Source organism: Rana temporaria, chromosome 7 (genome assembly GCF_905171775.1).
Source record: "Rana temporaria chromosome 7, aRanTem1.1, whole genome shotgun sequence".
Taxonomy (NCBI): domain Eukaryota; kingdom Metazoa; phylum Chordata; class Amphibia; order Anura; family Ranidae; genus Rana; species Rana temporaria.
In genome coordinates, this window is record NC_053495.1 from 48,365,930 (window position 1) to 48,392,675 (window position 26,746).

General features: G+C 41.3%; 2 protein-coding genes across 2 annotated transcripts in view; one reads left to right on the top strand and one right to left on the bottom strand.

The window, feature by feature from the left end:
• SYN2 (synapsin II) overlaps positions 1-26,746 on the bottom strand; it is a 393,026-nt gene that overhangs the window by 71,799 nt on the left and 294,481 nt on the right. The gene's annotated exons all lie outside the window — the stretch shown is intronic.
• Positions 5,644-26,746, top strand: part of TIMP4 (TIMP metallopeptidase inhibitor 4) — a 42,386-nt gene continuing 21,283 nt past the window's right edge. The window contains exon 1 of the mRNA XM_040359325.1: positions 5,644-5,928. Coding sequence (XP_040215259.1) covers positions 5,805-5,928 — 124 coding nt within the window. The 5' untranslated portion in view covers positions 5,644-5,804. The remainder of the gene's footprint in view (positions 5,929-26,746) is intronic.

Here is a 26,746-nt window from a genome sequence, read left to right on the forward strand (position 1 = left end):
ATTAAATGCTTCATTCAGAGAGCACTAGATTGTCCCTTTCCTTTCTTACATTGACATCTTATGCTGTGGAAGCCCTACGGTCAGCTGATTAGGACTATCATTCCAGGAGTGGATTTTAAGGCTTAATGACCTGTTGTAAGTAGGTGAGAGGCTAGATTGTCTGTGGTGGAGAGATCTGGATCACAGCTGCAACGTTCAGTCTACTGTTTCACCTGGGATGTCTGTTGTGCTTTTATCTATGTGCATCTGCCATTCCTGGATTTTTTATTTAACAGTTTTTTGTTATAACTGTATAAGGACTATTTATATTCACAATTTTAGTTTAATTTTGCACTGCACTACTTTTTTTTTTTTTGTTACAGTGTGACACAACCGGGCAATTTTCTGTATCACAAAAAAATGGCCTGGTCATTACGGGGGTAAACCTTTCCGGAGGGCAGGAGATTAAACTGTATAATTATTTATTTAACTACTAATGGTTAGAGACAGGTTTTTCTTAAAATACGCCAGAGGGGTCACTGAGAATAGACAGGTTCCCTATAAGTAGTACAGAGGCTGCCAGCCACACGCACTGTCCCATGCACACCAACAATAATGGCTCAGTCTAGGGGATGTCTTTTTAGAATTTAATGCCAAAGGACGTAAAACAGGACAGGGTAAACCCTGGGTCACAGGATACTCCAAAATTAGATCAGCACTCAATAGGAGAGTCTTCGCACTAAATCCTCATCCTTGACTCAGTAATGCTGCCTCCAGGGGCAGCAGCCCCAAGAGAACTGAAACCTTCCTTGCATAGGAAATAACACACTTCTCAGACCTCCCAGACATTTATCACCTCCCCGGCCACCTTCTTTCAGGGATTGGATGGGAACCGATAAATATTCATGCTGGCCATTTGAATCAACCTGCCCATATTCTGGAAGCTTCTCTTATAGGCAGGTAGGAGGAATCAAACACCCAGCTCAGGAAAACCTAAACGGACAAAACCAATAGATCACTGCTCCAATCACTACAGTGAAGCCAAAAACTACATTTAGTCTCGCAGCCTAACTACACTCTGTAACCAAAGGTATTGGGACCGCTGCCTTTACACGCACATGAACTTTAATGGCATCCCAGTCTTATGCCCCGTACACATGATCCGAAAATCGGATGACACATTGTTCGTTTTTTTGTTGCATGCTAGTCTTATATCGAACCTGAAGAGTTTACTAAAGTTACGAAAATTCTCGTACGACAGAATAAAAAGCTCGGAAGTGATGTCATGTGTTGTAGTGAATTTGTATTGTACTTTCGGACGACAACTATACTGATTAAAAGAAAATCGTCCAATCTGGTATTGTACAAGAAAAAATTTTGTGCATGTCCGATAAAATAATATCGGACGAACTGTCGTGACCAGCTCTCGAAAGCTCTGTACTAATGATCCGATTATCGTACGATCGCGTCAAAAGTGGTATTTTTCGTCCTATTTTCAGATCGTGTGTACGGGGAATTAGTCCATAGGATTCAATATTGAGTTGGCCCACCCTTTGCAGCTTTAACAGCTTCAACTCTTCTGGAAAGTCTGTCCACAAGGTTTAGGAGTGTGTCTATGGGAATGTTTGACCATTCTTCCAGAAGCGCATTTGTAAGGTCAGGCACTGATGTGGACGAGAAGGCCTGGCTCGCAGTCTCTGCTCTAATTCATCCCAAAGGTGTTCTATCGGGTTAAGGTCAGGACTCAGTCAAGTCCCTCCACCCCAAACTCGCTCATCCATGTCTTTATGGACCTTGCTATGGTAATGCACTAGTTCCTCTTTTTTGTTGTTTTGTAGCTTTCACTACTTGCTTCCTCTATCAGGCTCTTACTGATGACATAATCTAATGCACATCCTAGCACAGCAAGCATATAGTTGAAGCCTTCCTGCGGCCTTTGTTTAGAAGTTACAGCAGATGTCACTGCATCTGGGGGACTGCGCTGATGGAGGTCTGACTGTAAACTGAGAATCTGGCATTTATCAGAAGGTCAGCTATCTATAAACTGGTGTAAGGTGTTCTTCTCTCCTCATTAGGAGTCCACCCTGTTTGTTCAAGAAGTAAAGTTCACCATATTCAATTTACTGTATTTTCTGCTTCCCCACTCAATAAAGGTATAGAGCAGTGGTGGCCAACCAGCGGCCCAGGGGCCACATGTGGCCTGTGGAGCCCTCTGATTTGGCCTGCGACCTCCTGCTCTGGAATGGTGGGTTGGCAAGCCCAGATCGTAGGTTGCCGACCTCCCATACCACAGCATCAGAGTTGTGAATGAGGCTGGTGGTAGAGGAAGAAAACAGCTGTGGAGAAGAGCCCCATAAGCCGAATCTTCCTTTACAGCACCGGCTTTTGCCACAGGTGGAGTCTATGGCAAAGTTCAGCTAACCTGTAGGATACACACAGGTGCACTAACCGCAGCACATCAGTGTGAAAGCAGTCTTGGGCCCTTTTCACAGGAACAGCCCGACCAAATGGGACCCTCAATTTACCTCTATAGAGCGAAAGATGTCTGTTTATGCCCACCTACCTCCAATACGAAAAACAGAAGGGAATTCGCCCCCTTTCATATAGGTGGATCGGAGGGCCTATAGAGTAGCCGTGACCCTTCATTCACCCACTCCGATCATTGTGGCCTTCTACTGGCACCAAGTTGCTTAATTGGCCCTCGCTCTTCAAAAGGTTGGGCACCCCTGGTATAGAAAAACCAGCTGTGACTGAATGTAAACATAACTGCTCCCTCAGACTTGTAAAATTTAATAGAGTACGCAAATAAATTTATGAAATTGATTCAGACTAGCTCTTGTGTCCAACAAACATAGACGTGGCAAAAACAATATTAAAAGGGCGTAACTATGTGTGATAGGGTGTAATAAAAAAGCTATTCATTCTTTTATGACTGCAGCTGTCACTGCATCTTATTCATTTGAAAAGGTGAACAGAGCAAGGTAACATAGTTGCCAACATTGCTAAAAAAATGTATAGGGACACTTCTTTGTCTGTAGGTGGGGTATTGCTATAATTAGGCGGCGCAGCCTTTGTTTGAAGGCGGGACGCAGCGAGGAAAGAAAATGGTGAAAAATTGGTGTGGTTTAAATGGGAAAAGTGGGCGTGGCTTAAAGGGGGCTTGGCTCATAGGGGTGAGGTTAGAGTCTGAGATGAACAAGGGATGGAGGGAGAAAGTAAGGGAAAGAGAAAGAAAGAAAAAAAGAACGAAAAAAATAGGGAGGGAAGGAGAGAGAAAGGAGGAAAGAAACAGGGATGAAGGGACAGCAGGCCCATATCCTACACCATAATAGCAATATGCGTATTCCAGAAAGTTTAACAATCAGCAGATAAAGATACTCCAAATATCTGGTGCATCATGGTTGATATGGTGTCAGGATGATTACATTGTAATATAAAATGAAATAGTTCAACGCACCATAATGCGGAAACAGTGGGAGCCCTGAGTGTGTCACTTGCCACATTGCCTGCCACCAGATGCCAGCAGGTGTCCCCAGCAGTGTCCCTCCTTACACCAGGCATTCCCAACAGAGTCCCTCCTTACACTAGGCATTTCCAGTAGAGTCCCTCCTTACATCAGGTGCCCCCAGCAGAGTCTCTCCTTACATCAAGTGTTCCCAGCGGAGTCCCTTCTTACATCAGGTGTTCCCAGCAGAGTCCCTCCTTACATCAGGTGCCCCAAGCAGACACTCTCCTCACATCAGGAGATGACAGCAGAGTCCCTCCTTACATCAGGTGCCCCCAGCGGAGTCCCTCCTTACATCAGGTGCCCCAAGCAGACACTCTCCTCACTTTAGATGACCACAGCAGAGTCCCTTCTTACATCAGGTGCCCCCAGCGGAGTCCCTCCTTACATCAAGTGCCCCCCAGTGGAGTCCCTCCTTACATCAGGTGCCCCCAGCAGTTCCCCCAGCAGAGTCCCTCCTTACATCAGGTTCCCTCAGCAGAGTCCCTCCTTACATCAGATGCCCCCAGCAGAGTCCCTCATTACATCAGGTGCCCCCAGCAGAGTTCCTCCTTACATCAGATGCCCCCAGCAAATCCCCTCCTTACATCAGGTGCCCCCAGCAAAGTCCCTCCTTACATCAGGTTCCCCTCAGCCGAATCTATCCTTACATCAGGTGCCCCCAGCAAAGTCCCTCCTTACATCAGGTGCCCTCTGCTGAGTCCCTCCTTACATCAGATGCCACCAGCGGAGTCCCTCCTTACATCAGGTGTCCCCAGCGGAGTTCCTCCTTACATCAGGTATCCCCAGCGGAAAGCCACTCCTGAGTCCCGCTGCTGTATCCATTGATCTAGACAGCGGAACTCAGCCCCACCCGAGGGGAAGTTCGATTCCACTGGCGCCCCTCTTGGGGCTGCTTTTGCTAATCTCATGTTACTGTGTGTTAAGTAAAAGTTTGGTAAGAGACGATTCGTGCTTTTCAGTCTGTTACAGCGTGACGAATGTGCTATCTCCATTACAAACGCTACTTTTACCAAAGGTGCGCTCCCGTCTCATACTTTATTCTGAGCATGCGTGGGTTTCTAAGCATACACACGCACGTGTTTCTCGTCGAAAACCAGCCCGACGAGGAACACGACGAGGAAATTGAGACTCCCGACGAGGAAAAAGAGAACTTGTTCTCTTTTTTTCTCATTGAGTCCCTTGACAGTTTTCTCGATGAAAAACATACACACAACCGTTTTTCTCGGCAAATAAGCTCTGCCACCAAGTTTCTTGATGAATTATGTCGAGGAAAACGGTCGTGTGTACTAGGCCCAAGACTTTACAACCACTCTAAACACTTAACTGAATAAAGCTGACCTAAACTGAGGAGATCCTGATGAGTAATAGAAGATGATCGGCAACTCCATACATGCTCTTAAATCTTTCCAAATGTATTGATGACATCTGTTGTACTTATCTGTCTTTTATGAAGTCTCAATACATTTGGAAAGATTTAAGAGCATGTACGGAGTTGCGGATCATCTTCTATTAGTTATCATGTTGGCAGTGACTGCTTATCATGCAAACAGAAGGACTTTGGATGATTTGATGTAGTAGCACCTTTTTTCTTTCTCTTTGATTCTGATGAGTGCCGGCATCATTCCGTTTCACAGAAGTTGTTCACTTGATCAACTTTTGTTGAAGTAACCTGCAGGAAAATTTTTGACCAAATTAGATGCAGCCTCATTTCAGGTATTTTGACAGCCGATGTGGGCAGCTGTCAAAATACCAAAGCCATGCAGGGAGATTCATCCATCTGTGCTGTTTAGCATGGATAGAGAAATCTGTTGATGGCAAGCTGAAGAACCCACCCTCTGCCTCCATAGATTGGTACTTACCTCGATGATATGGTTTTTTTTTTCTATTAGAGGCCCATTAACATTTTTGCTATGATGCCCTGTGATTTCTAGTTATGTCCCATTACACTGGAGTCATTTACAATAGATGTAGATAGAAAAGACAAGAATTCACACTTTAGTAGGAAGTATTAGAACACATATGCGCAGCACTTAATGACATTTGACTGACAGGCTGGAAGCAATAAATTGCCATGGTTGATTTTCTCCCTGGGATTGGCGTCATGTTGTGCTCGGAAGGAGGGGCCTCTGGTGTCTGTCCATAAATAGGAGGGGTTCAGACCATGGAAATAAGAAATCAGTTTTCAGACGCCTGTCCCCAGGCTGATCATTAGGGGATTTTCAGCGCTTGTCATAAGGAGGAAGGTTGAAATATACAGCTATTTGCTGCCTGTGAAGGAACTCATTTACTTGGCTAAAGGTGCAAGTTGTATCCCAGCATGAATCTGTTCTCGCACACACTGCTGGTTGGCACGGTGTTCCTTTTAACCCTTAAGGAGCTGACAGAGGCATGCAGCTGCATATCATTTCACCCACAGGATCAATTCTGTAGAGCAAGCGTAGGTGAGTCCTGTGACTATATGATGTAATTATTTGTATGCAGACATCGCTTCTGGCAAAATTATAATTTAAGAATTCTGAGTTCTGTGAAAGTTTGTTGTGTCAAACTTCAGTAGAAACTAAAAGAAGCCTATGAAAAATTGCATTTTTTTCTAAAACTACATTGTGACCATTTCAGGGATTGGATGGCATTTGTTTTGAAGCAATGAGATCTTTCTTGCAGTTATGATATTCTCTTCTTAAACTGCAGATGTAAGAAAATATAACCATGTCTTGGAAAGAGAGGACGATGTACAATGCATTTAGAATTAAAGATGCTTCACAAGTTTCTAAGTAATGTTTGAACATGACTTTGACTTGTGGGAATGGCAGAAATGGGTCTGGAGATATACAAGGTCCATTACTTGGTGGCCGATTTGTTCTAAGGCTTCATTTCCATGGACGTTTTTTACAGCTTAAAAACGCCTGTCCATGGTTTTTTTTTTTTCTTGTTCTTGAGCGTTTTTGAGCGTTTTTAAGCCTTTTTGAGTGTTTAACGTCTAGCGTTTTTACAGCTCTAACGCTGGAGCTTCAGAACGCACTGGTCCTGTTTTTTTTGTGCAGCTTAAAAACGGCTCAGCCATCTACAGCTCAAAAACGTCATGGTGGGCATGAGGCCATAGACTAACTAGGAGAGCCGTTTTTAAGCTGCAAAAAACGCTCAGAAAAGTGGCTGTAAAAACGTCCAAAAACGTCCATGGAAATGAAGCCTAAAAGATTTATAGGACAAAATCTACTAGATGACTGTATGTAAACTGTACAGAGAGTCAGTTTTACACCTGTGGAAATGAGACCATACTGTATACTAGGCTAAGGGAAGATGAACAAATACAATTTCCTCTAAAGAATCATATTCAATCGACCCCCCATCATTATCACCCACTAACAAACACTTAAGCCCTGTACACACGATCTGTTTGTCTGATAAAAACGGAATGATGGACAAACCGATTGTGTGTGGGACCCATCAGTTTGTTTTCCATCGGTGAAAAAAAAATAGAACATGTTTTAAAATGTTACTATGGATAAAAAAACGATAGAAAAAAACGATCGTCTGTGTGGAAGTCCATCGGTCAAAAATCCACACATGCTCAGAATCAAGTCGACGCATGCTCGGAAGCATTGGACTTAATTTTGCTCAGCACGTCGTAGTGTTTTACGTCACCGCGTTGGATCCGGACAGATTTTTGACTGATGGTGTGTAGGCAAGACTGATGAGAAGAAAATGGTGTACATTAAAGAAGAATTAAACTAGTGCAAAAAAATATATGCCCTTTAAGAGCTCTTGTACACATGTACTGTTTATCTAAACTGTTCTAAACCCAGATTATTTGGAATCCCAGGGTTCCTACAGAAGTTGCTAAGGGTTCCTTGAGCTGTTGCTTATTGACCTCCTATGTGATGCTGCCTGCATAGTTCCCGGGCCAGTTCCACTTGGCAGTCAGCGGCATGAAGCAGTAATCTTTTATGCCTCGTACACACAATCGGAATTTTCGATGGAAAAAGTCTGACAGACTTTTTCCATCGGAAATTCCGACCGTGTGTATGCTCATCTGAGGTTTTCCATTTGATATTCTGAGGAATTCTGTTGGAGTTTACATGTTCTCTTTTCCTCTGATGGAATTCCGTTGGAATTTCCGATGTGAATTTGGTTGGACAAAGGTCCGATCGTGTGTACAGGGCATTACTTGTCTTTAATGGGTGCATTGTGACCACCACTGTAAATGGGCATGCTTCCCACTGACCACCAAGGTAATAGACATTTGCCCACTGACCTCCAATAAATTGGTTTTAAGCATGGGTTTCCCAATACCTGAAAAAAATGTAGGGTTTCATCAGGGGTTAAAAGGTTGAAAAGGCTGTTTTATGTTGTACTTTGTGTTTCATTTCATCTGTGTTCCCATTTTATTTAAGATTAATACAATTCAACTGATGTTGTTTATAACTCCCATCATACTTCATGGGAAGAATGCTTTTCAGTGAACTTAGGTTTTTGTAATTGAGAACGATAACAAGGAAATAGGACATGTTCTACTGTCTTATATTGTCACAAGTTCATAACATGTTTGGGCACTAATGACTGATGACGAAAAACATCCAAGCACAGTAGGTATATTCTGCCCAATATTTGAACAACAGACAAGAAAAAAGTAGCTAAAATGGTTTACTAACTAAAGTAAAATGCTACAAGGCTGAATCTCTAAAGCACCGCATATAGCAATGGTATGTAAAAAGTAAACCAAGTCAACCAGATATTCGTTTATGACATTTCAATCATTTAAGAGATTAATTTTGATTGTTTGCTTGGAATTAATACACTTTGCACATCACTGCTTTTTGAACTGTCTACTTGAAAAAGCCTGTATGTGATGATGTGGTATTCAGCTAACTGCAGAAAAAATTTAGCAATTGTGTCCATACACATGCCACTATTCACAAAAAATATGTTTATGGCTTACAATATCTGGCCCATCTAGGCTTTAAAGAGTAACCAACAACAGGCAAGCATACGCAGCAGAAGAGCTTGTTTTACAGTACATATTTTATATTGCCTGCAAATGTTGGGTCATTGCCTGTCTTATAGGATTTTCTCATGTGCCAAAACCAAATGTTAATTGAATTCATGTGGTTGTAAAGGCTGAAGGTTTTTTACCTTAAGCGGAGGTCCGGCGGTACAAAAAAAAAAAATACAAGTCAGCAGCTACAAACACTGTAGCTGCTAACTTTTAATAAGCACACTTACCTGTACATGTTGCCCGCGATGTCGGCCGCCCGAGGCAGATCTGTTCCTTGGACCGGGTCTCGGCGCCGTTATGCTCACTTATGGGGAACAGGCAGTGAAGCCTTATGGCTTCACTGCCCGTTTCCTACTGCGCATGCGCGAGTCACTCGGCTCGCGCATGTGCGAGTCGCGCAGCTATTTGTGAGTGGGAACACCATCCTGTGTGTCCCAGAAGGCAGCGCGCCTCCATTTCCCAGGAGGCAATGGCGTGGCGGAGAACACAGAACCTCACCGCGGAAGAGGAAGAGGCAGATTAGGACGATCTGCCTAGTAACAGCAATTTCTGGTAAGTATACATTTTTTTGAGCCTATTTAGCTTCTTTTTTTTTGGGTGGACCTCCACTTTAATACATTCTCTGCTTTTGTCCAACCCCCCCCCCCCTCCCATACTTACCTGAGCCCAATCTCGGTCCAGTGCTGTGCATGAGAGCAGCAGCTGAGTCAGTGAGGAGGAAGCAGGGGATAGGGCCGAGCCGGACACACAGAGCTGCCTGGGAAACGAGATTGCGCAAGTGCCCCCATAGCAAACAGCTTTCTATGATAGGCTTTCTTGGGAGGGAGGAGCCAAGACTGCTGGGGAGGGACCCCATAAGAGGAAGATCAGGCTGCTCTGTGTAAATTAATTGTACAAAGCAGTAATTATAACATTTTTGCTATTAAAGAGAGAAAAAAAATGATATACACACACACACTATATTACCAAAAGTATTGGAGCGCTTGCCTTTACACTCGCATGAACTTTATTGGCATCCCAGTCTTAGTCCATAGGGTTAAATATCGAGTTGGCCTACCCTTTGCAGCTATAACAGCTTCAACTATTCTGGGAAGGCTGTCAACAAGGTTTGGAGTTTGTCTATAGGAATATTTAACCATTCTTCCTGAACCGCATTTGTGAGGTCAGGCACTAATTGACGAGAAGGCCTGGTTCTTAGTCTCCGCTCTAATTCATTCTAAAGGTGTTATATCGGGTTGAGATCAGGCCAATTAAGTTCCTCCACCCAAAACTCGCTTATCTATGTCTTTATGGACCTTGCTTTGTACACTGGTGCAGTCATGTTGGAACAGGAAGGGGCCATCCACAAACTGTTCCCACAAAGTTGGGAGCATAAAATTGTTCAAAATGTCTTGGTATGCTGACACCCTAAGGCCTCGTACACACGATAGGTTAAAAACAGAGGACAACGGTCTGATAGACCGTTTTCATGGGTCAAAACCAATCGTGTGTGGGCCCCATAGGTTATTTAACCATCGGTTAAAAAAAAACCAACTTGCTTTAAATTTTAACCTATGGATTCCTAACCGATGGGAAAAAAAACGATCGTTAGTAGGCACAACCATCGGTTAAAAATTCACGCATGCTCAGAATCAAGTTGACGCATGCTTGGAAGCATTGAACTTCGTTTTTTTCAGCACGTCGTTGTGTTTCACGTCACCGCGTTCTGACACGATCGTTTTTTTAACCGATGGTGTGTAGGCGCGACGGACGTTCTCATCGGATGAACTGATCGTGTGTACGCGGCATAAGAGTTCCCTTCACTGGAACTAAGGGGCCAAACTTAACCCTGAAAAACAACCCCACACCATAAATCCCTCTTCACCAAATGATTTGCACAAAGCAAGGTCCATAAAGCCATGGATGAGCGAGTTTGGGGTAGAGGAACTTTACTGGCCTGCACAACGCCTGACCTCAAGTTGATAGAAACACCTTGGGGATGAATTCGAGTGGAGACTGTGAGCCAGGCCTTCTTGTCCACATCAGTGCCCGACCTCACAAATGGGCTTCTGGAAGAATGGTCAAACATTCCCATAGACACAATCCCAAACCTTGTGGACAGCTTTTCCAGAAGAGTTGAAGCTGTTATAGGTGCAAAGGGTGGGCTAACTCAATATTGAAGCCTACAGACTAAGACTGGGATGCCATTAAAGTTTGTGTGCGTGTAAAGGCAGGTGTCCCAATATATTTGTTAATATAGTGTATATGTGACTTTACATTCACTTTAGATTATGAAGGTATGGTTGGTTCCATGGCATTGCAGCTACTAAGGTCATTAGGATGTCTCATACCTCAGATTACCGAGGCTTTGTCAGAGACTTAAGAACAAATCAGAAATAATTTCTAACTGCACAGATCTGAAATCTGATGTTATAAAAGTTATAAAGAGATAATTTTCAGATCAGAAATAGTAAACAGCCTGATTAAAGTAACTTTAGGAATTTGTATTCAGGAGAGATTTAGCCATTCACAATTCGTCTTATTATTGTTCCCACTGAGATCTGCACCACATATTTGAAAATGACTGTTAAATATATTCAGGGCCACCTTCAGTCCCCTGCTGCTGGACACACAGCTGAAACTGTAAAGTCCATTTAATTCATCATGTCATGCTGTGGCTGCTTAGCTCTCATCCCGTGTGCACAGTAGATGTACAACATGGCTCTCCACAGAAGCTCAGAATTTGCATCTCTATAGTGTAGATTGCACTTTGTGCATACTGATTACAGGTTTTAAAGAACCCGCTAGAATGTCTTTGTGAGGCATAATCTTAACATTACTTACACCAACTTTATAATTGTTTTTCCTTTCTGAAACAAAGCAAATCTGACTATGCTATTAAATAGGATAGCCGTTTATGCATGAAAATAGGATAGCCATTTATGCATGAAAATAGGATAGCCGTTTATGCATGGATATCTGATTACTTTTTTCTTAAAGCAAAATTATAGTACCCCATATATGTTTAATAAATCTCGTTCTTTAAAAATTTGATATTTTTCTTTCCCCAAAAATCTTTGCAAAGGTTTTTTTTTTGCCACCCTGTTGTAGACACTTCGCTGCTCATTCTTTTTGAAATGTCAGATTGAGATTACCCAACTGCTGGGATGACATTCTTAAACCCATAAGAACTCCTTCCTTGGACCGATGTTTTATAAACAAGCTAATATGTACATAGGGGCAGATCCACAGAGCAAGTACGCCGGCGTATCTACTGATACGCCAGCGTACTTTCAAATTTCCCGCGTTGTATCTTTAGTTTGAATCCTCAAAACAAGATACGACGGCTTCTGGGTTCAATCCGACAGGCGTATGGCTTCGTACGCCTTCGGATCGTAGGTGCAATACTTCGGCGCCCGCTGGATGGAGTTTGCGTCGTTTTCCGCATCGGGTATGCAAATTATAGATAGATAGAATTGCCATGTTAAGTATGGCCGTCATTCCTGCGTCGAAATTTGAATTATTTTTTTTTTGCGTAAGTCGTCCGTGAATAGGGATGGATGTAACTCACGTCTAAGTTAAAAAAATGACGTTGTTGCGATGTCATTTTGCGCAAATCACGGCAGGAAATTTCTGGACGACGCATGCGCAGTTCATTCGGCGCGGGGACGCACTTCATTTAAATGAAACCCGCCCCCTACCCGCCGATTTGAATTCCGCCGCCAGAAATACACTACGCCGCCGTAACTTTGTGGATTTGAAAGTACGCCAGGTAAGGTACGGCGGCGTAGCGTATCTCTGATATGCGCCGCAAGTGTAATTGTATGTGGATCTGGCCCTTTGTGTGTATATGTAGAATTACCATGCAGGTATCATAGCTGTGTAATATCTTTCTACCTTCAAGGAAGATGGCACCAGATTTAAATGAGTGGGGTGCTAGCTAGTAAAGGCTAAGTGCAAAAATAAAAAATAAATCTGCAGTTTCGTTTCCCGTTTAAAAAAAATAAATATTCAACTTGACAGTGTTTTGTCGTTTCTTTAGCTACAGTTCCACTGAGTAATGTTCTCAATATGCATATCATTTTAGCTTTTTCCACAGTTTTTACATATCATTAGACATGTGCATTTGTTTTCTTCCGAATGCATTTTCATCCGAATTTCGGGGATGTTTCGCATTCATTTTAACAAATGATAACAAACGTGCAGAATCCGAAATCTGAAAGATCTGACATAAAAAGTGCTTTATTTTTGTTTCGTTGCGACAACAGTTCGATATAGATAGAGGATTCAACATGACGGTGACAATAGCGATCTGTGTCTATCAAACCTGCGGTCAAATGCGCCTAACCTTAACGCTATTAGTCCTAGATTATTCGACATAGAGAGGAAAGATTCAACATTATAGAGACATGAAGATTCGATGAAGCAGCTAAAAACTTAAGATCGCCACGAGCGGACATTGATGGTCATTGACTAGTAATAATGATTAATAAATATAATTATTACTAGTCATACAACATTAGAATTCTTCTATAGCTTGTTGGCGGAACATTCGACCAGAAATGTGCGATTGCGGCGTCGTACAGTTTAGCTGCTTCGTCGTATCTTCTTAGAACATTCGACGGACACCATAAGCCTTCAATGACAGATTTGACCTTAATTAATTCGGATTTTTGGACGAATGCATTTTTTAACAATATAAATAAAAACAAATTTCGGGAGTAACTAAATACATTTATTTTTCGGAAGGATTCGAAATTCCGAAACAAATATTTCAGTGTGCCCACGTCTACATATCATTATATTTTTTAATCATTTGTTTAAAGTTTTCTCTCTTCCTAAAAATGAAGACTTGTTTGCATATTTAGGTTTATTTATTTTTAAATTCTGGTGCTTAGCAACCAAAGTCCCTATATGAAATTACAGCAGGGCAAGCGCATCCAAGCATATATTATAGCCCAGGTAATGCACATTCAATATGTTACACTTTACATACTAGCAGCAAACACACTTTAAAATATGAACCATTTGACCTACAGTGGGTATAGAAAAGAATCATCCCCCATTAAATAATCAAATGTTGTTGTTTTGCAGCTTGTCCGCCGGTGGCCTGCGATCGCAGCGAGGAGAGACAGAAAGGTGAAATGCCTATATAAACAAGGCATTTCCCTGTTCTGCTTAGTGACATGGATCTACTGCTCCCTGTCATCGGGAGCAGTGATCTCTGTCATGTCCTAGGTAGCCCATTCCCCCTAGGAGGGAATGATAAAAATCGCAGATCACCACCATTGCTAGTACAAAAAAAAAAAAAACAATTATAAAAATGCCATAAATCTATCCCCTATTTTGTAGACGTTCTAACTTTTGCGCAAACCAATCAAAATACACTTATTGTGATTTTTTTTACCAGAGTATTTATATAGACTCCCAGCAGCCTTCAGGGTCACCCTCCCTGGGATTGGCCAGGGTTGTATACAGTAAATATTAATGGTGCTCAGAGCCATCGTTTTCCAGAAAAAAGCAGAAGCAATCAAACCTGAAGCAACTGAAACACTGAACAAACTTAACTACCGTATTTTCCGGAGTATAAGACAACCAGGCGTATAAGACGACCCCCTAATTTTACGTTTCTTTAAGATTTTTTTGCCTGTACTCACTGTATAAGACGACCCCCATTCTGATGCTTCATATTTCTTTCTTCTGGAGCCATAATCTTCTTCATTCTTGCTGGAGATGGAGCCAATCACGGTGAGCGATGTATTCTATTAATGAATACAAAGCCTGCTTGGATTGGCAGAGGCTGTAACATCATCAGCCCATGCCTCTCTGACTCTCAAAGCCAATCCGAGCAGGCTACTGTATGTAGGCACTCGGATTGGCAGAGGTTGTTACCCCAATCCGAGCAGGCTCTGTATTCATTTGAATACATCGCTCACCGGGATTGGCTTAGCGGTATATACTGTATGTAGCTAAAGCTACATACAGTATTACCGCACATCCAGCAGGCATCCGAGCAGCTGACCCGGCGTATAAGACGACCCCTGCTTTTTGGCCAGTTTTTTAAAGTGTAAAAGGTAGTCTTATACGCCAGCAAATACAGTAATCACATGCAGTTGCAATGATTACAGTGAGCACAACTTCATTTACCTAACAACAAAACAGCAAATTTACTGGACACAGTGAGCCAGAACTAAATACCTAATTTAGGAGAGTGCTACATTAATATTGCCTTTTAATTATGTTTGAAAAGTTATGTTTTAAATTTTAAGGTGCAGCATTCACTTGTTGCTGATCCTCTGATCTTAAAGATGCCTTTTGTACATAGCACATTGCTACATCGTTTGAAAGAAAAATATGCAAGATCGCTGTGTAAACCACCTCACATTATTTAACTCACTATCACTGTCCTCTCCCCATTCACATAAAATCAAAAGTTAGGCACACACCAGTTAGTAATGTTATATGTGATTACACCTGCCCTGCTAGTAGCCAATTTTACCCTGTTGTATCCTCTGCTGTATCTTAATTATTGTAGTAAAACACCTTATTGTACTCTTTATCTCTAGTACATTTGGGGCTAGCCTTATTCAAATAAAATTTGTTGCTGGCTAATTTAACACAGCAGGATTTTTAAAGCACTGAAACTATTTTATGCATTACTTCCTGTGACAATAATGAGGTCTGATGAACAGAGAAGTTAGGTTGCAGGCGATGGCATCCTCACTTCTATAACATTTTCAAGTCTACAATAAGTCATTTACATTTAAATCTGTTTGTATCCCAGTAAGAGACAAAACATTTTTTTAAAGCCGCATCTCCTCTAACCCCCAGCAGTCTGCAGGTGTAGACTATGGAATGGAATGCATTTTCACAGCCTGTAATGAACACAATCAAGTTGAATAAACACATTTTCTAGTAGGACCATGAACTCTACTTAGCCAGAATCTACACAGCTGTAAGTGAGCCAGCCCTAAATAGCTAATTGGATGTCACTAGCAGGATATCTAGAAGGCAGAGCTCTGATAAGAAGAGACCTTCAATTAAGCACTATCTTCATGTTAAGAGCAAATTCTCATATACTGTGAAGCTTAGGAGGCAGATTAGATACATTCCCTCTTAGCACTGGCATCAAATCCATATCATATTTGAGGTCTATCAAATTGGGATTTCGTGCTGTGCAATAATATATTGGTTATAAGATTGTACCAGGTGGTCATATGAAAATATTACTACGGTTAGAAAAAACGATACTTAATAAATAAGTGCACAAACACTTATACTTATTTGTACATTGTAACTATTTTGAGTATGTTTTTGAGTGTCTGTCCCACATAATCCACATAATTAAATTCCTTGTAACAGAAAGTCTCAGTACACCAAGTTATGGGATCTTAGTGGGATTTGTGGAGGCCTGGTGCAATCAAAAGCAAAGGCATTGAGGAGACAAGGGCCATGCCTTGTATATGTTTCAATGCAACATTTTTATACTTAACTTGATTGTGTCTTTATATCTCGTACAAACGTGTTTAGAAAAATGGCCCCTAAAAATAGATTTTGCCAAAGCAAGACATTTCCTTGGCTCCTGTTACACAAAGCAGATCCACAACTCTTTCTCTTGGGGGTCACCTCACTACAAAAGTGCTTAGACCCAGTCACCATCTAGCTGTGTAAGTCTTCTGAAAAGGCTCCAAATTCATGATAGATACTCTACAAGAAGCTAGCAGAGAAATTAATTAAGTCTGGGCCAAGCACTTTTCTCTGACACTTTTGTGTGGGTGATTAGTGGTGTGACATTTTGTCTTTTCTAGTCAGCTCTCTTTTGTCTTGTCTGGCTAATTCTTTCAAAACATGCATAGCTACAAAACGCATCCAGCAACTGAGTGAAAACCTTAAGAATCCTAAAAGCGAAGCGTAGTGATTCTTGCCCTGCCAGCAGTGTCAATCCTGTATAATTGACAGAAGAACAATGACTTACCCTTGACATGGAGGTATCAAATGCTTTTAACAAAGACTCAGAGCCTATGTTACTAAAGGTTCCCTTGCTCAGTGAACTAATGCCTAAAACATCAAATCACATTAACAGAATGAAAAACAGAAATTCCACTTAACCTGACTATCCACCTAACCTGGCTTCTGACTAAGTCCTCTAGATTTGGCTTAAGCAGGTTCTTCAAGGGTGGGATTTTAACAGACTATAAACAGTGATTAAACTCATAAAAATAAAAATGTATTAATACAAAAAATATGATAATACACAATACAAAAATGGAATAAAACCAAACACAGGGTGGGAAGAGCAGCAATGGACAGAATCCTAGATTGGTCCAATTCAACTGTCGGAGGGACAGGAAAAGTCCAAGGCATTTAACTAGGGTTGTCCAGATACCGATACCAGTATCGGTATCGGGACCGATACGAGTATTTGCGCTAGTACTCGTACTCGCGCAAATACTCCCGATACCAAAATAGAATACTTTTTTTTTTTTTTTGTGACATCGAACACAAATTGGATGGCACCATTGGATGGCACTGATAGGTGGCACTGGCATTGATTGAATGGCACTCATAAATGGATGGCACTGATAGGTGGCACTGGCATTGATTGGGTGGCACTGATGAGATGCACTAATAAGCTGCCTCCCTGCACTGATGCACTAATGGGCACTGATCTGCACTGATAGGTGGCACTGGCTAGCTGCACTTTTGGGCACTGGCACCGATGAGCTGCACTGACAGTGATCACTCCTTCAATGATATGTAGTTTTCCAGTACCGTATGCTAAAAAACAGCCCCACACCATGATGTACCAGTTCTTCATAATTCTAAAGAAAATATCTTTGGTCTGTATTGTGGTTTGAAAACGGTCACATGACATTAAAAAAAGTATCGGTATTCGGTATCGGCGACTACTTGAAAAAAAGTATCGGTACTTGTACTTGGTCCTAAAAAAGTGGTATCGGGACAACCCTACATTTAACAAATAAGGTAGAAGTCTTCTTCAGGGACAATGGGCTGAAGGGTTCCAGATATGTACATTTAGTGTCGGTTCACACTACAGTGACTTGGGATCCGACTTGTCAGACCTCAAATCGCCCCAAGTAGCTTGACATCAAAAAAGTAAATGGCATTTTACATGCCACTAGTTTTCATCCCTGAAACCTGGTCAAATCCATCCCTTTCGGCCCGTATTTTCGCATTAGACGAAACTGCTCGAATGATGAAGCAGATGAAACTTAGGATCAGACTCCGAGCACGTGGGTAATCTCATAAATGTCTTGAAAGCTTTTTCAAAGAGGCTACTGCAAAGACGAGGCAATAATTGTTATACAAAACTAAAATTCAGAAATCAGATATGAATCAATTGAGAATCATCACCCGTTTGTCGAATCAGCATGAACGATTTAAACATATCATTAAGAAATACTGCCAGTCCTCTGCCCCGCTTAACCTGGGAGACACAAGGATCACTGCCTAAACTGCACCAATAAGGTATGACAGAATATTATGTCACTTGGCACCATTTGGTAAGAAAATTACTGTTACACTGATGGAGTAATTCTCCCATTGTAACACATTTGTTTACTGTCTGCTTTCAGCTCTACTTGGTCCTTACATTATAGATCTCTATATCATCATTAGCGCATGGGCATCTCTTTATGGCCATTTGGGCGATATAGCTGAGAATAGATTCTGTGATCATTTAAAACTGACCTGGTTTTCCGGACAAGCATTTTTCACAAAACTCCTGTACTCAGTGATCCGTTACAATATCTGAGACATAGGTATGCTTAATATTAAAATATTCCTACAAAATGCTTACTGCTGCCAAATATTTCATATACTTAACTATATATTAATTCACTGATTAACTATTTCTACCCATCCAGACTCTTGTGGCCTGGTCTTTTTAATTTCTACGGCCCCCTTTTGGGTGGGCACATCCTTATACGAGGGTCCTGTTTGACATTTTCCATCTTTCTTCTGTTCTGACTGCATGGTGGTGCTTTGGCATTTCAGTTCCTTTTTACTTTTTGAGCTATGACCTCCCTTGGTCGAACAATACAACACATGAAGACAGTATCTTGTTTATTTGCTTTTTGCTTATGTTTGTGAATGTTTTCAAATATGGGCCAATCCAGCATTCTGTCCATTGCTGATCCTCTCACCATGTGTTTGGTTTTATTCCATTTTTGCATTGTGTATTATCATAATTTTTGTATTAATACATTTTGTATTTTTACTAATTTAATCACTGTTTGTGGACCGTTAAAATCCCACCCTTGAGGAACCTGCTTTTCACTCCATGTATTAGGGATGTGGACCTTAATCAGTTTTACCCAGTCAGTTGGCATAAACCTTTCTCTAGATTTGGCCTCCTGATGACATTTTATTTCATTTGCGAAGGTCCCAGAAGGATCACTCTCCTGAGAGATCCTAACTCTAGGACCACCACCCAACTGTAAAATATCTGTTGTGGAAATAAATACTCAGGCATAGGAGAGAGTGACAACCTTAAACACTTAGGCAAGCTAGATTTGTCAAACCCTAGAGAAGGTGAAGACAGAAATAAGGTCTAGAATGTGGAGCTATGGGTGTCACCCCCCTTGGACTCTTGAGTGTTTTGGGAAGACAGCAAGTAAATTAACCCATCACTGCTTATTAAAAACATACAGGTAATTTTTGCTTTGATAACCTCATTAGGCAAAGCACATAAGTACACCAAATTGCCTTGAATTAAGTTTTTACTTAAATTTCAATGCATTATACATTCATACAAGCTCAGCACACCACATGTAAGGGCTGGTGTTCTCATGACTGAAGTATCATAAACATTCACCCCTCTCAAAATGGCCAGGCTTTTTCTTAAAGGCAACAAGCCATTCCACACCACCACAGTGCCCAAAGAGGTGAAGTCAGAATGTAGAGGGAGGGATTAATGCAACATACCTACACCCCCATAAGAAGAGGTACAATCATAACCCCTCCTGAAAAACTGTCCGTAGTGGCTTGAGATGCCTATTCATGCATACATATGAGATAGTAATACATATAGCTAAAAAATGTCATGGACTTTTTTTATGGGCACAACCAGACAAAATAAAATAAAACATTTTATTAATGTACAATAAGAGCTTAAAACCATTCAAAATTTAAAACATACTTGCATTCTGCACCCTAAATTACTAAGGGTGGTGGCCCAATTACAGACCAAGATGTAAATAGCAGAGTGCTTCACCACCCCCTCACAAAGGGCTCAACATGTTTTGCATATTCCACTTCTTCAGGAGCAGAAGATGATAGAAATGCTACTTAAAAATAAAATAAAAAGACAAAGAGAAAGAAAATAAAACTATTTACTTTTTTATAAATACTATTTGTATTATTCAAATTCATAGTCTGTAATCAAATATAATTTTTATTTAGAATTGAGCCACCACCCTTGGTGATTTAGGGTGCAGAATGCTACTGTGGATTTCATTTTGAATGGTTTTAAGTTCTTATTGTGCATTAATAAAGTTTTACATAAAATGTTACTTTGTCTGGTTGTTCTCATAAAGTCCATGAACTGCGGTTCAATACTTGTTTGGCTATATGTATTGAATATTGCAGAATGTGCTGCAAACAATAAAAACTGGTAATATTTTTAAATCAGTCTCATTGACAGATACACTTATAACCGTTATGGTTAAAATATTTAATTGATAGGTACATTTTACCAAGATTTAGACCGATGTCTTATTGCAGTGTATTAGATTCACATGGACTTGCGTACCCAACTTTTGCTGCTTGCATGAAGAAGTACACGAGTGAAGATGGTCTTTAAAGTGTATATAGTCCCTAACAATGAACCTTATTTGCTCATTTTTTTCTTGACCAAGCCTTTTTCTGACACGTGTTGTTTACTAGTAAAAAAAAAAACATTATAAATATTTTTTTAGCAGAGACCCTAGAGAATAAAATGGTGTTCATCGCAATATTTTATGTCACATGTATTTGTGCAGCGGTCCTTCAAACGCAATTTTTTGGGGAAAAAGTACAATTATGTGAGCCCATTTTTTTAACGCTTTAAACATTTTTACGGGCTACTTGTTTACAGAGGAGGCCTTGCACTAGAATTATTGTTCTCGCTCTAACGTTAGCAGCGATACCTCACGTGTAGTTTGAACATCGTTTACATATGTGGGTGCAACTTGTGCATGCGTTCGCGTCGGCGTGCAAAATCAGAGGAATGGGCCTCTTTAATTTTTTTTTTGTATTTAATTATTATAATTGTTTTTACACTGTGCCTTTAATTGTTTTTTATTCTTATTACAAAAAAAAATTAACAAGAAATAAGCAAGGCAGGTCATCTTTATTAAGATAAAAAAAGTAATTTTGGTTTTAAAAAATAAAAACTAAATTCCTATAAGCCTGAGAGGCGGAAGTGACGTAAGAGTAGGGGCTATCTTGCCCTCACGCAGCTTCCTGCCCAAGAATCCGACGGATCGGCTCTGGGATTACCAGGCGGCTCCAGTAATCTCAGAGGTGACCAGGAAGCGTCAGGAGGCACCTTTCCTGCTGCCTATAAAAGCGATCTTGCGGCGAATCCGCCCCGGGGACCACTTTTAGCCATTCGCATTCGTGTAATTAAAGTTAGGTGGTCGTCAAGTGGTTGTACAGTTCAAAGTGTTTTTTTTATATCTGTTTAATAAGTGTAAGAAAATACCCGTTGATCCTGTCAGAAATTCAGAGCTGTCATGTGTCCTGTTTACTCTGCCTCAAGTAGGGCCGGATTAACGGATTAAGGCCCCAACCTTAATATAGACCCAGCAGGGTTCTGACAGAAAGACAATAAACAATTATGTAACCCTTTGGAAAAAAAAAAAAATGTTTAAGGTCAAATTGGAATGGTCCAATCCTGCTATGTCGTCTGATCTGTAATTACTCAAGACAATTGTCACTTTTGCCTGCAGGGGGGCAAACTTACAGCAATAAGCTTTTACACCACCTAGCCTGGCCCCCTGAAGACACTGTCAATGCAATACTGTGTTCAGAAGCAAGAGTGGGTGGGATATGATCCTATCAGAGTTCTGTTCAGTATCTGTGAGGCTTAAAGAACTGAGGGTGCATAGGTACCACAAATGTTGTGCTGCTTTTAATTAAGAATCGTATGTTAAAGGTAAGTACTACTTCAGTGGCAGCCAAGGTGTAAAACAACCATTCACTGACCTTTCTGACCTTTCTGCCTGTAGGTACTATGAAGTAATAATCTTTAAAAATGACAACATGTGAATATATTGTGTACAAAAAAGATGATGTCTCATTAGACGAAACGTGTAGCGACAAGCTCTGCTGGGGTCATTGCGTCAAAATTTTACCAAAGGGCTTTTTTATCTTTAAAGATGTGAGTGTTGGTTTTAGTTAATAAAATACTGCTTTTTCTGAATGGAATTATACTATGTGGCCCTATATTTATTTTCCTCTTAACCATACCACCCCGGAGAGTACATTCATCTTGTTTCTCTTTTAACCATTCTGGCTTACCAATCTGGAGAGCCATTGGAAAGTAGATAGAAAAATCTTGGATGCCTACATTTCTTGGTGTGTTCCACCACAAGCTCGATTGACTCATTAGGCGTATGCCTGTCTGAGTCCAAGTCCTCCAGTAAGGGGGGGGTGGAGAACAGAATTTGTGCTAGGAGGGGGGATTTGGGGGGTTTGTGTTATTAAGGAGTAGAGGTGGATGGGAAATATCTTTTTGGGGTGGTGGGAGACTTGAGCTGGTATCGATGATTGGGGGGTATTTGCGCTAGGAGTGAAATATTGTGGGAGGGATTTGTGCTAAGATGGGGGATTGGGGGAGGGGACTTTGTGCTGGACGGGGGGCATGCAAATTAGTGCTTGTTTTTTTGGGGGGGGGGAGGGGTGCAATTTGGCATGTTCGCCCTGGGCTCTAGATGACCTTGTCCCAGAACTGCCCTACACTACTAAGTCCAGCTGATAATTTCAGATTTTTAAGAGCCAAGCTATCTATGCACATTTATTTATTTATGTACATGGACTAGAAGTAAAAGTATAGACAGGAGGCTGCAGCATTATGCAGTACTAACATATATGAATTATGGCAAAACGTAAACATTTTAATACAAATCTAGAAGGGCGGTTTCTCTTTTAATATGCATAAGTCCTTGGAACAAATTTATGTTATCAGAAATTCCAATCACCTCTTAATACCTCACAGGTGAACAGTCACAACTCTTGGCAATAAACATGGAAAAATAGCTTACAACTGTTCAGCATTCTTAAAGCGTTAGAATGCCGACATATATTTGCGTCACGCTTTATTGTGTTGATAGCTGTGGGGGCATATGTATGTATGAAGGCAGTGTGTTATGTGCAATAATAACGTTCTTTTTTTTTTACTGAAGCTTAAACAAGTAGCGAAGTGAATAACGTGATCTAGAAAGACATTATTTAAATATGAACCCATATAAACTCCAGGCAAATATAAAATACAAACATTATTGTAGCTCTTTACTCATTAAAGTAGAACTATAGTCAATAAATAAATAAATAAATAAATAAATAGCCCAAGAAACCTTGTCTATTTTTTTTTTTTTGCAGTACTCATATTCTGTTAGGAGCTTTACCCTGCAGTGCTTCTTTTTCACATCTCAGTATTGCAGGTTGAATGACAACCCACTTTCTCTGAGCCCAGGACATGATGGGCCCACCACCAGGATGTGGCTAGGTTCAAACATGTCCGACTCCAAATCAGGGACAGTCCCTCGGAATCAGGGACAGTCCCTCGAAATCAGGGACAGTTGGGAGCTATGATGCCCCTTGTCAGTACTGTACATGAATTGATTGGCTTCTTGTGCTGCTTCTTCTCCCACTCTGAGTTCTGATGTGCAGGAACCGTAAAAGACTCATATTAGGTCGCATTCAGATATTCATACTTTTTGCATTTATTTTATATTTGTGTCTTCTATATATGCTTAGGCCCAGATTCTCAAAGGAGATACGACGGCGTATCTCCAGATACGCCGTCATATCTCTGAGTCTGAGAGGTCGTATCTATGCGCCTGATTCTTAGAATCAGTTACGCATAGATTTGTATTAGATCCGACCGGCGTAAGTCTCTTACGACGTCGGATCTTAACTGCATATTTAAGCTGGCCGCTAGGGGCGTGTACGCTGATTTACGGCTAGAAATATGTAAATCAGCTAGATACGCGAATTCACGAACGTACGCCCGGCCGACGCAGTACAGATACGCCGTTTACGTCAGGCTTTTCCCGACGTAAAGTTACCCCTGCTATATAAGGGGGGACCAATGTTAAGTATGGACGTCGTTCCCGCGTCAAATTTTGAAAATTTTACATCGTTTGCGTAAGTCGTTCGGGAATAGGGCTGGGCGTCATTTACGTTCACGTCGAAAGCATTGGCCTAATGCGGGTTCCTTTGGAGCATGCGCACTGAGATACTTTCACGGACGGCGCATGCGCCGTTCGTAAAAAGCGTCATTTACGTGGGGTCACATAAAATTAACATAACACACGCCCACATCTACCACATTTGAATTAGGCGGGCTTACGCCGGCCTATTTACACTACGCCGCCGCAACTTTCTTTTGAGAATGTGGCACTTGCCTGTAAAAGTTGCGGAGGCGTAACGTAAATAGGATACGTTACGCCCGCACAAAGATACGCCGTTGTACGTGAATCTAGGCCTTAGAGTTTAGCTGTAATTTACCCTGAAGTGTATTTTTTAGGACAAGCAGTATAAGTGCTTGAATTTGGCTTGGTATCAGAATTTTGCAGTCCACTGTACAGCAGCACTCAGCAGACTTAGGGGAAGCAAAACAAGGAGGCAACCGGTTGTGCTGCTGTGCAAGAAACATGCTGATGGGAGAAGGGAGCAGAGTGACTACTCTTTTTACCATTTAATCACAGGCTAGTAGAGTGACAAGACCTGTGACTGTGCAGTGGGACAAAGCTGGGTAAATCTTAGGACTGCATGTACAGAAGTAAAAATCCTTTGGAAGGTAAAACAGCTCCTATCTGTGTAGTTATCTGTTTGCATGGAGTTCAGGAGTTGTAAAGGTTCGTTTTTTATTTTCTAAATAGGTTCCTTTAAGCTTGTGCATTGTTGGTTCACTTACCTTTTCCTTCGATTTCCCTTCTAAATGTTTTTTTTTCTTTGTCTGAATTTCTCACGTCATGTTCCTCCTCAGTAAGCTTGCCCCCATCATCCGAGCTGTTCTGGCTGGGGGTTAGTCAGCATGCTCGCCCCCTCCCTTGGGACTATATCCCTGTTCACAGCGTCACCCTGCAGGGATGTAGTCCCAAGGGAGGGGGCGAGCACACTGACTAACCCCCAGCCAGAACGGCTCGGATGATGGGGGCAAGCTTACTGAGGAGAAACTGGAAGTGAGAAATTTAGACAACGAAAAAAAACATTTTGAAGGGAAATCAAAGGAAAAGGTAAGTGAACCAACAATGCATTAGCTCAAAAGAACCTACAGGGGGTCCCCGACTTCCGAACAACTCCTACTTAGGAACGGGACCGTATCTGCCGTTCTGCGCATGTGCGGCCATTTTCGACGGTGAGTACATTCGACGGAACATCAGAAAACATCAGAAAGAGACGTATCTCCCGTTCTGCGCATTCACGGCCATTCGACGGATCATCGGAAAACATTGGAAAATGACGGAAAATTACGTAATTGCTATTCTGCGCATGTGGGTCCGACTTACGAACATTTCCGATTTAAGAACAAACCTAAAGTCCCTTAACCGTTCGTAATTCTGGGACTATTAACCTTTACAGCCCCTTTAATTTATTTATTTTAAGAAGAAAAGTGTTTATTGGTGATACTCTGTCTGATGGGGTTCAATCACTAAAGCCCTGTACACACGATCAGTCCATCCGATGAGAACAGACTGAAGGACCGTTTCATCGGTTAACCGATGAAGCTGACTGATGGTCTGATGTGCCTACACACAGTCAGTTAAAAAAAACGATCGAGTCCCACGAGGTGACGTAAAACACAACGACGTGCTGAGAAAAATGAAGTTCAATGCTTCCAAGCATGCGTCGACTTGATTCTAAGCATGCGCAGGCTTTTAATCAATGCTTTTGCTTACTAACCGTTGGTTTTGACCGATCGGTTAGGCGTCCATCGGTTGAATTTTAAAGCAAGTTCTAAATTTTTCGACCGAAGGATAACGGACCGATGGGGCCCACACACCATCGGTTTGGACCAATGAAACGGACCTTCAGTCCGTTTTCATCGGTTTTGACTGACCGTGTGTACAAGGTCTAAGGGTGGCACTACAAAAAATATTTTGTCACTGTGGCCTAATATGACAAGAAAAGAACAATTTTACAAGATACTATTGGTTGGCCCACAGCGAACAATCAAACAATCTGTACTGAACTCTGTGCCAGGCAAATCAATTATCCCCTCTCTGATATACTGTACATATATCTCCACTCCTAAAATGAAGCAATCTCATCTGGCTTATTTTCTAATTGCCTGCAAAATCAATTATAAAGAACATGGCAAAAAAAAAGCCATCACATTTACTGCCCATTAGGAAATGAGTCTAACTTGATCAATGTTAACAGTTTATGAAGTAAGACACGCTTGTTAAATGAGCAAATCTTCAACGTGAATATGAATATTTCATTAACACCATCAAAACCTGAAAAAAGCAAAGATTTACCTAGTCTGTAAAAATGAAAATTTAACTCAAAGTCTACAGAACCTTATGCCGCGTACACACGAAAAATCGTCGTTTTTCAGCATGTCCAAAAAACAAAGTTTTTCCAACTTCATCATTAAATACGATGTTGCCCACACACCATTGTTTTTGATAAATGATGAACAAAGCGCGGTGACGTACAACACGTACAACGGCACTCTGAAGGGGAAGTTCTATTCGCCTTTGGCTGCTTTAGCTGATTCCTTGTTAGTAAAAGACGATTCACACTTTTTTGTCTGTTACAGCGTGATGAATGTGCTTACTCCATTATGAATGGTAGTTTTACCTGAACGAGCGCTCCTGTCTCATAACTCGCTTCTGGGCATGCGCGGGTTTAAAACGTTGTTTTAGCCCACACACGATCATTTTTTACAACCCGAAAAGCTACATTTTAAAAAACAACGTAAAAAAATGCAGCATGTTCGATTTTTTTTTTGTCGTTTTTCAGAAGCTGAAAAACAATGTGAAGCCCACACACGATCATTTTAAATGACGTTTTTAAAAACGTTGTTTTTTTTCATGCCGAAAAACGACTGT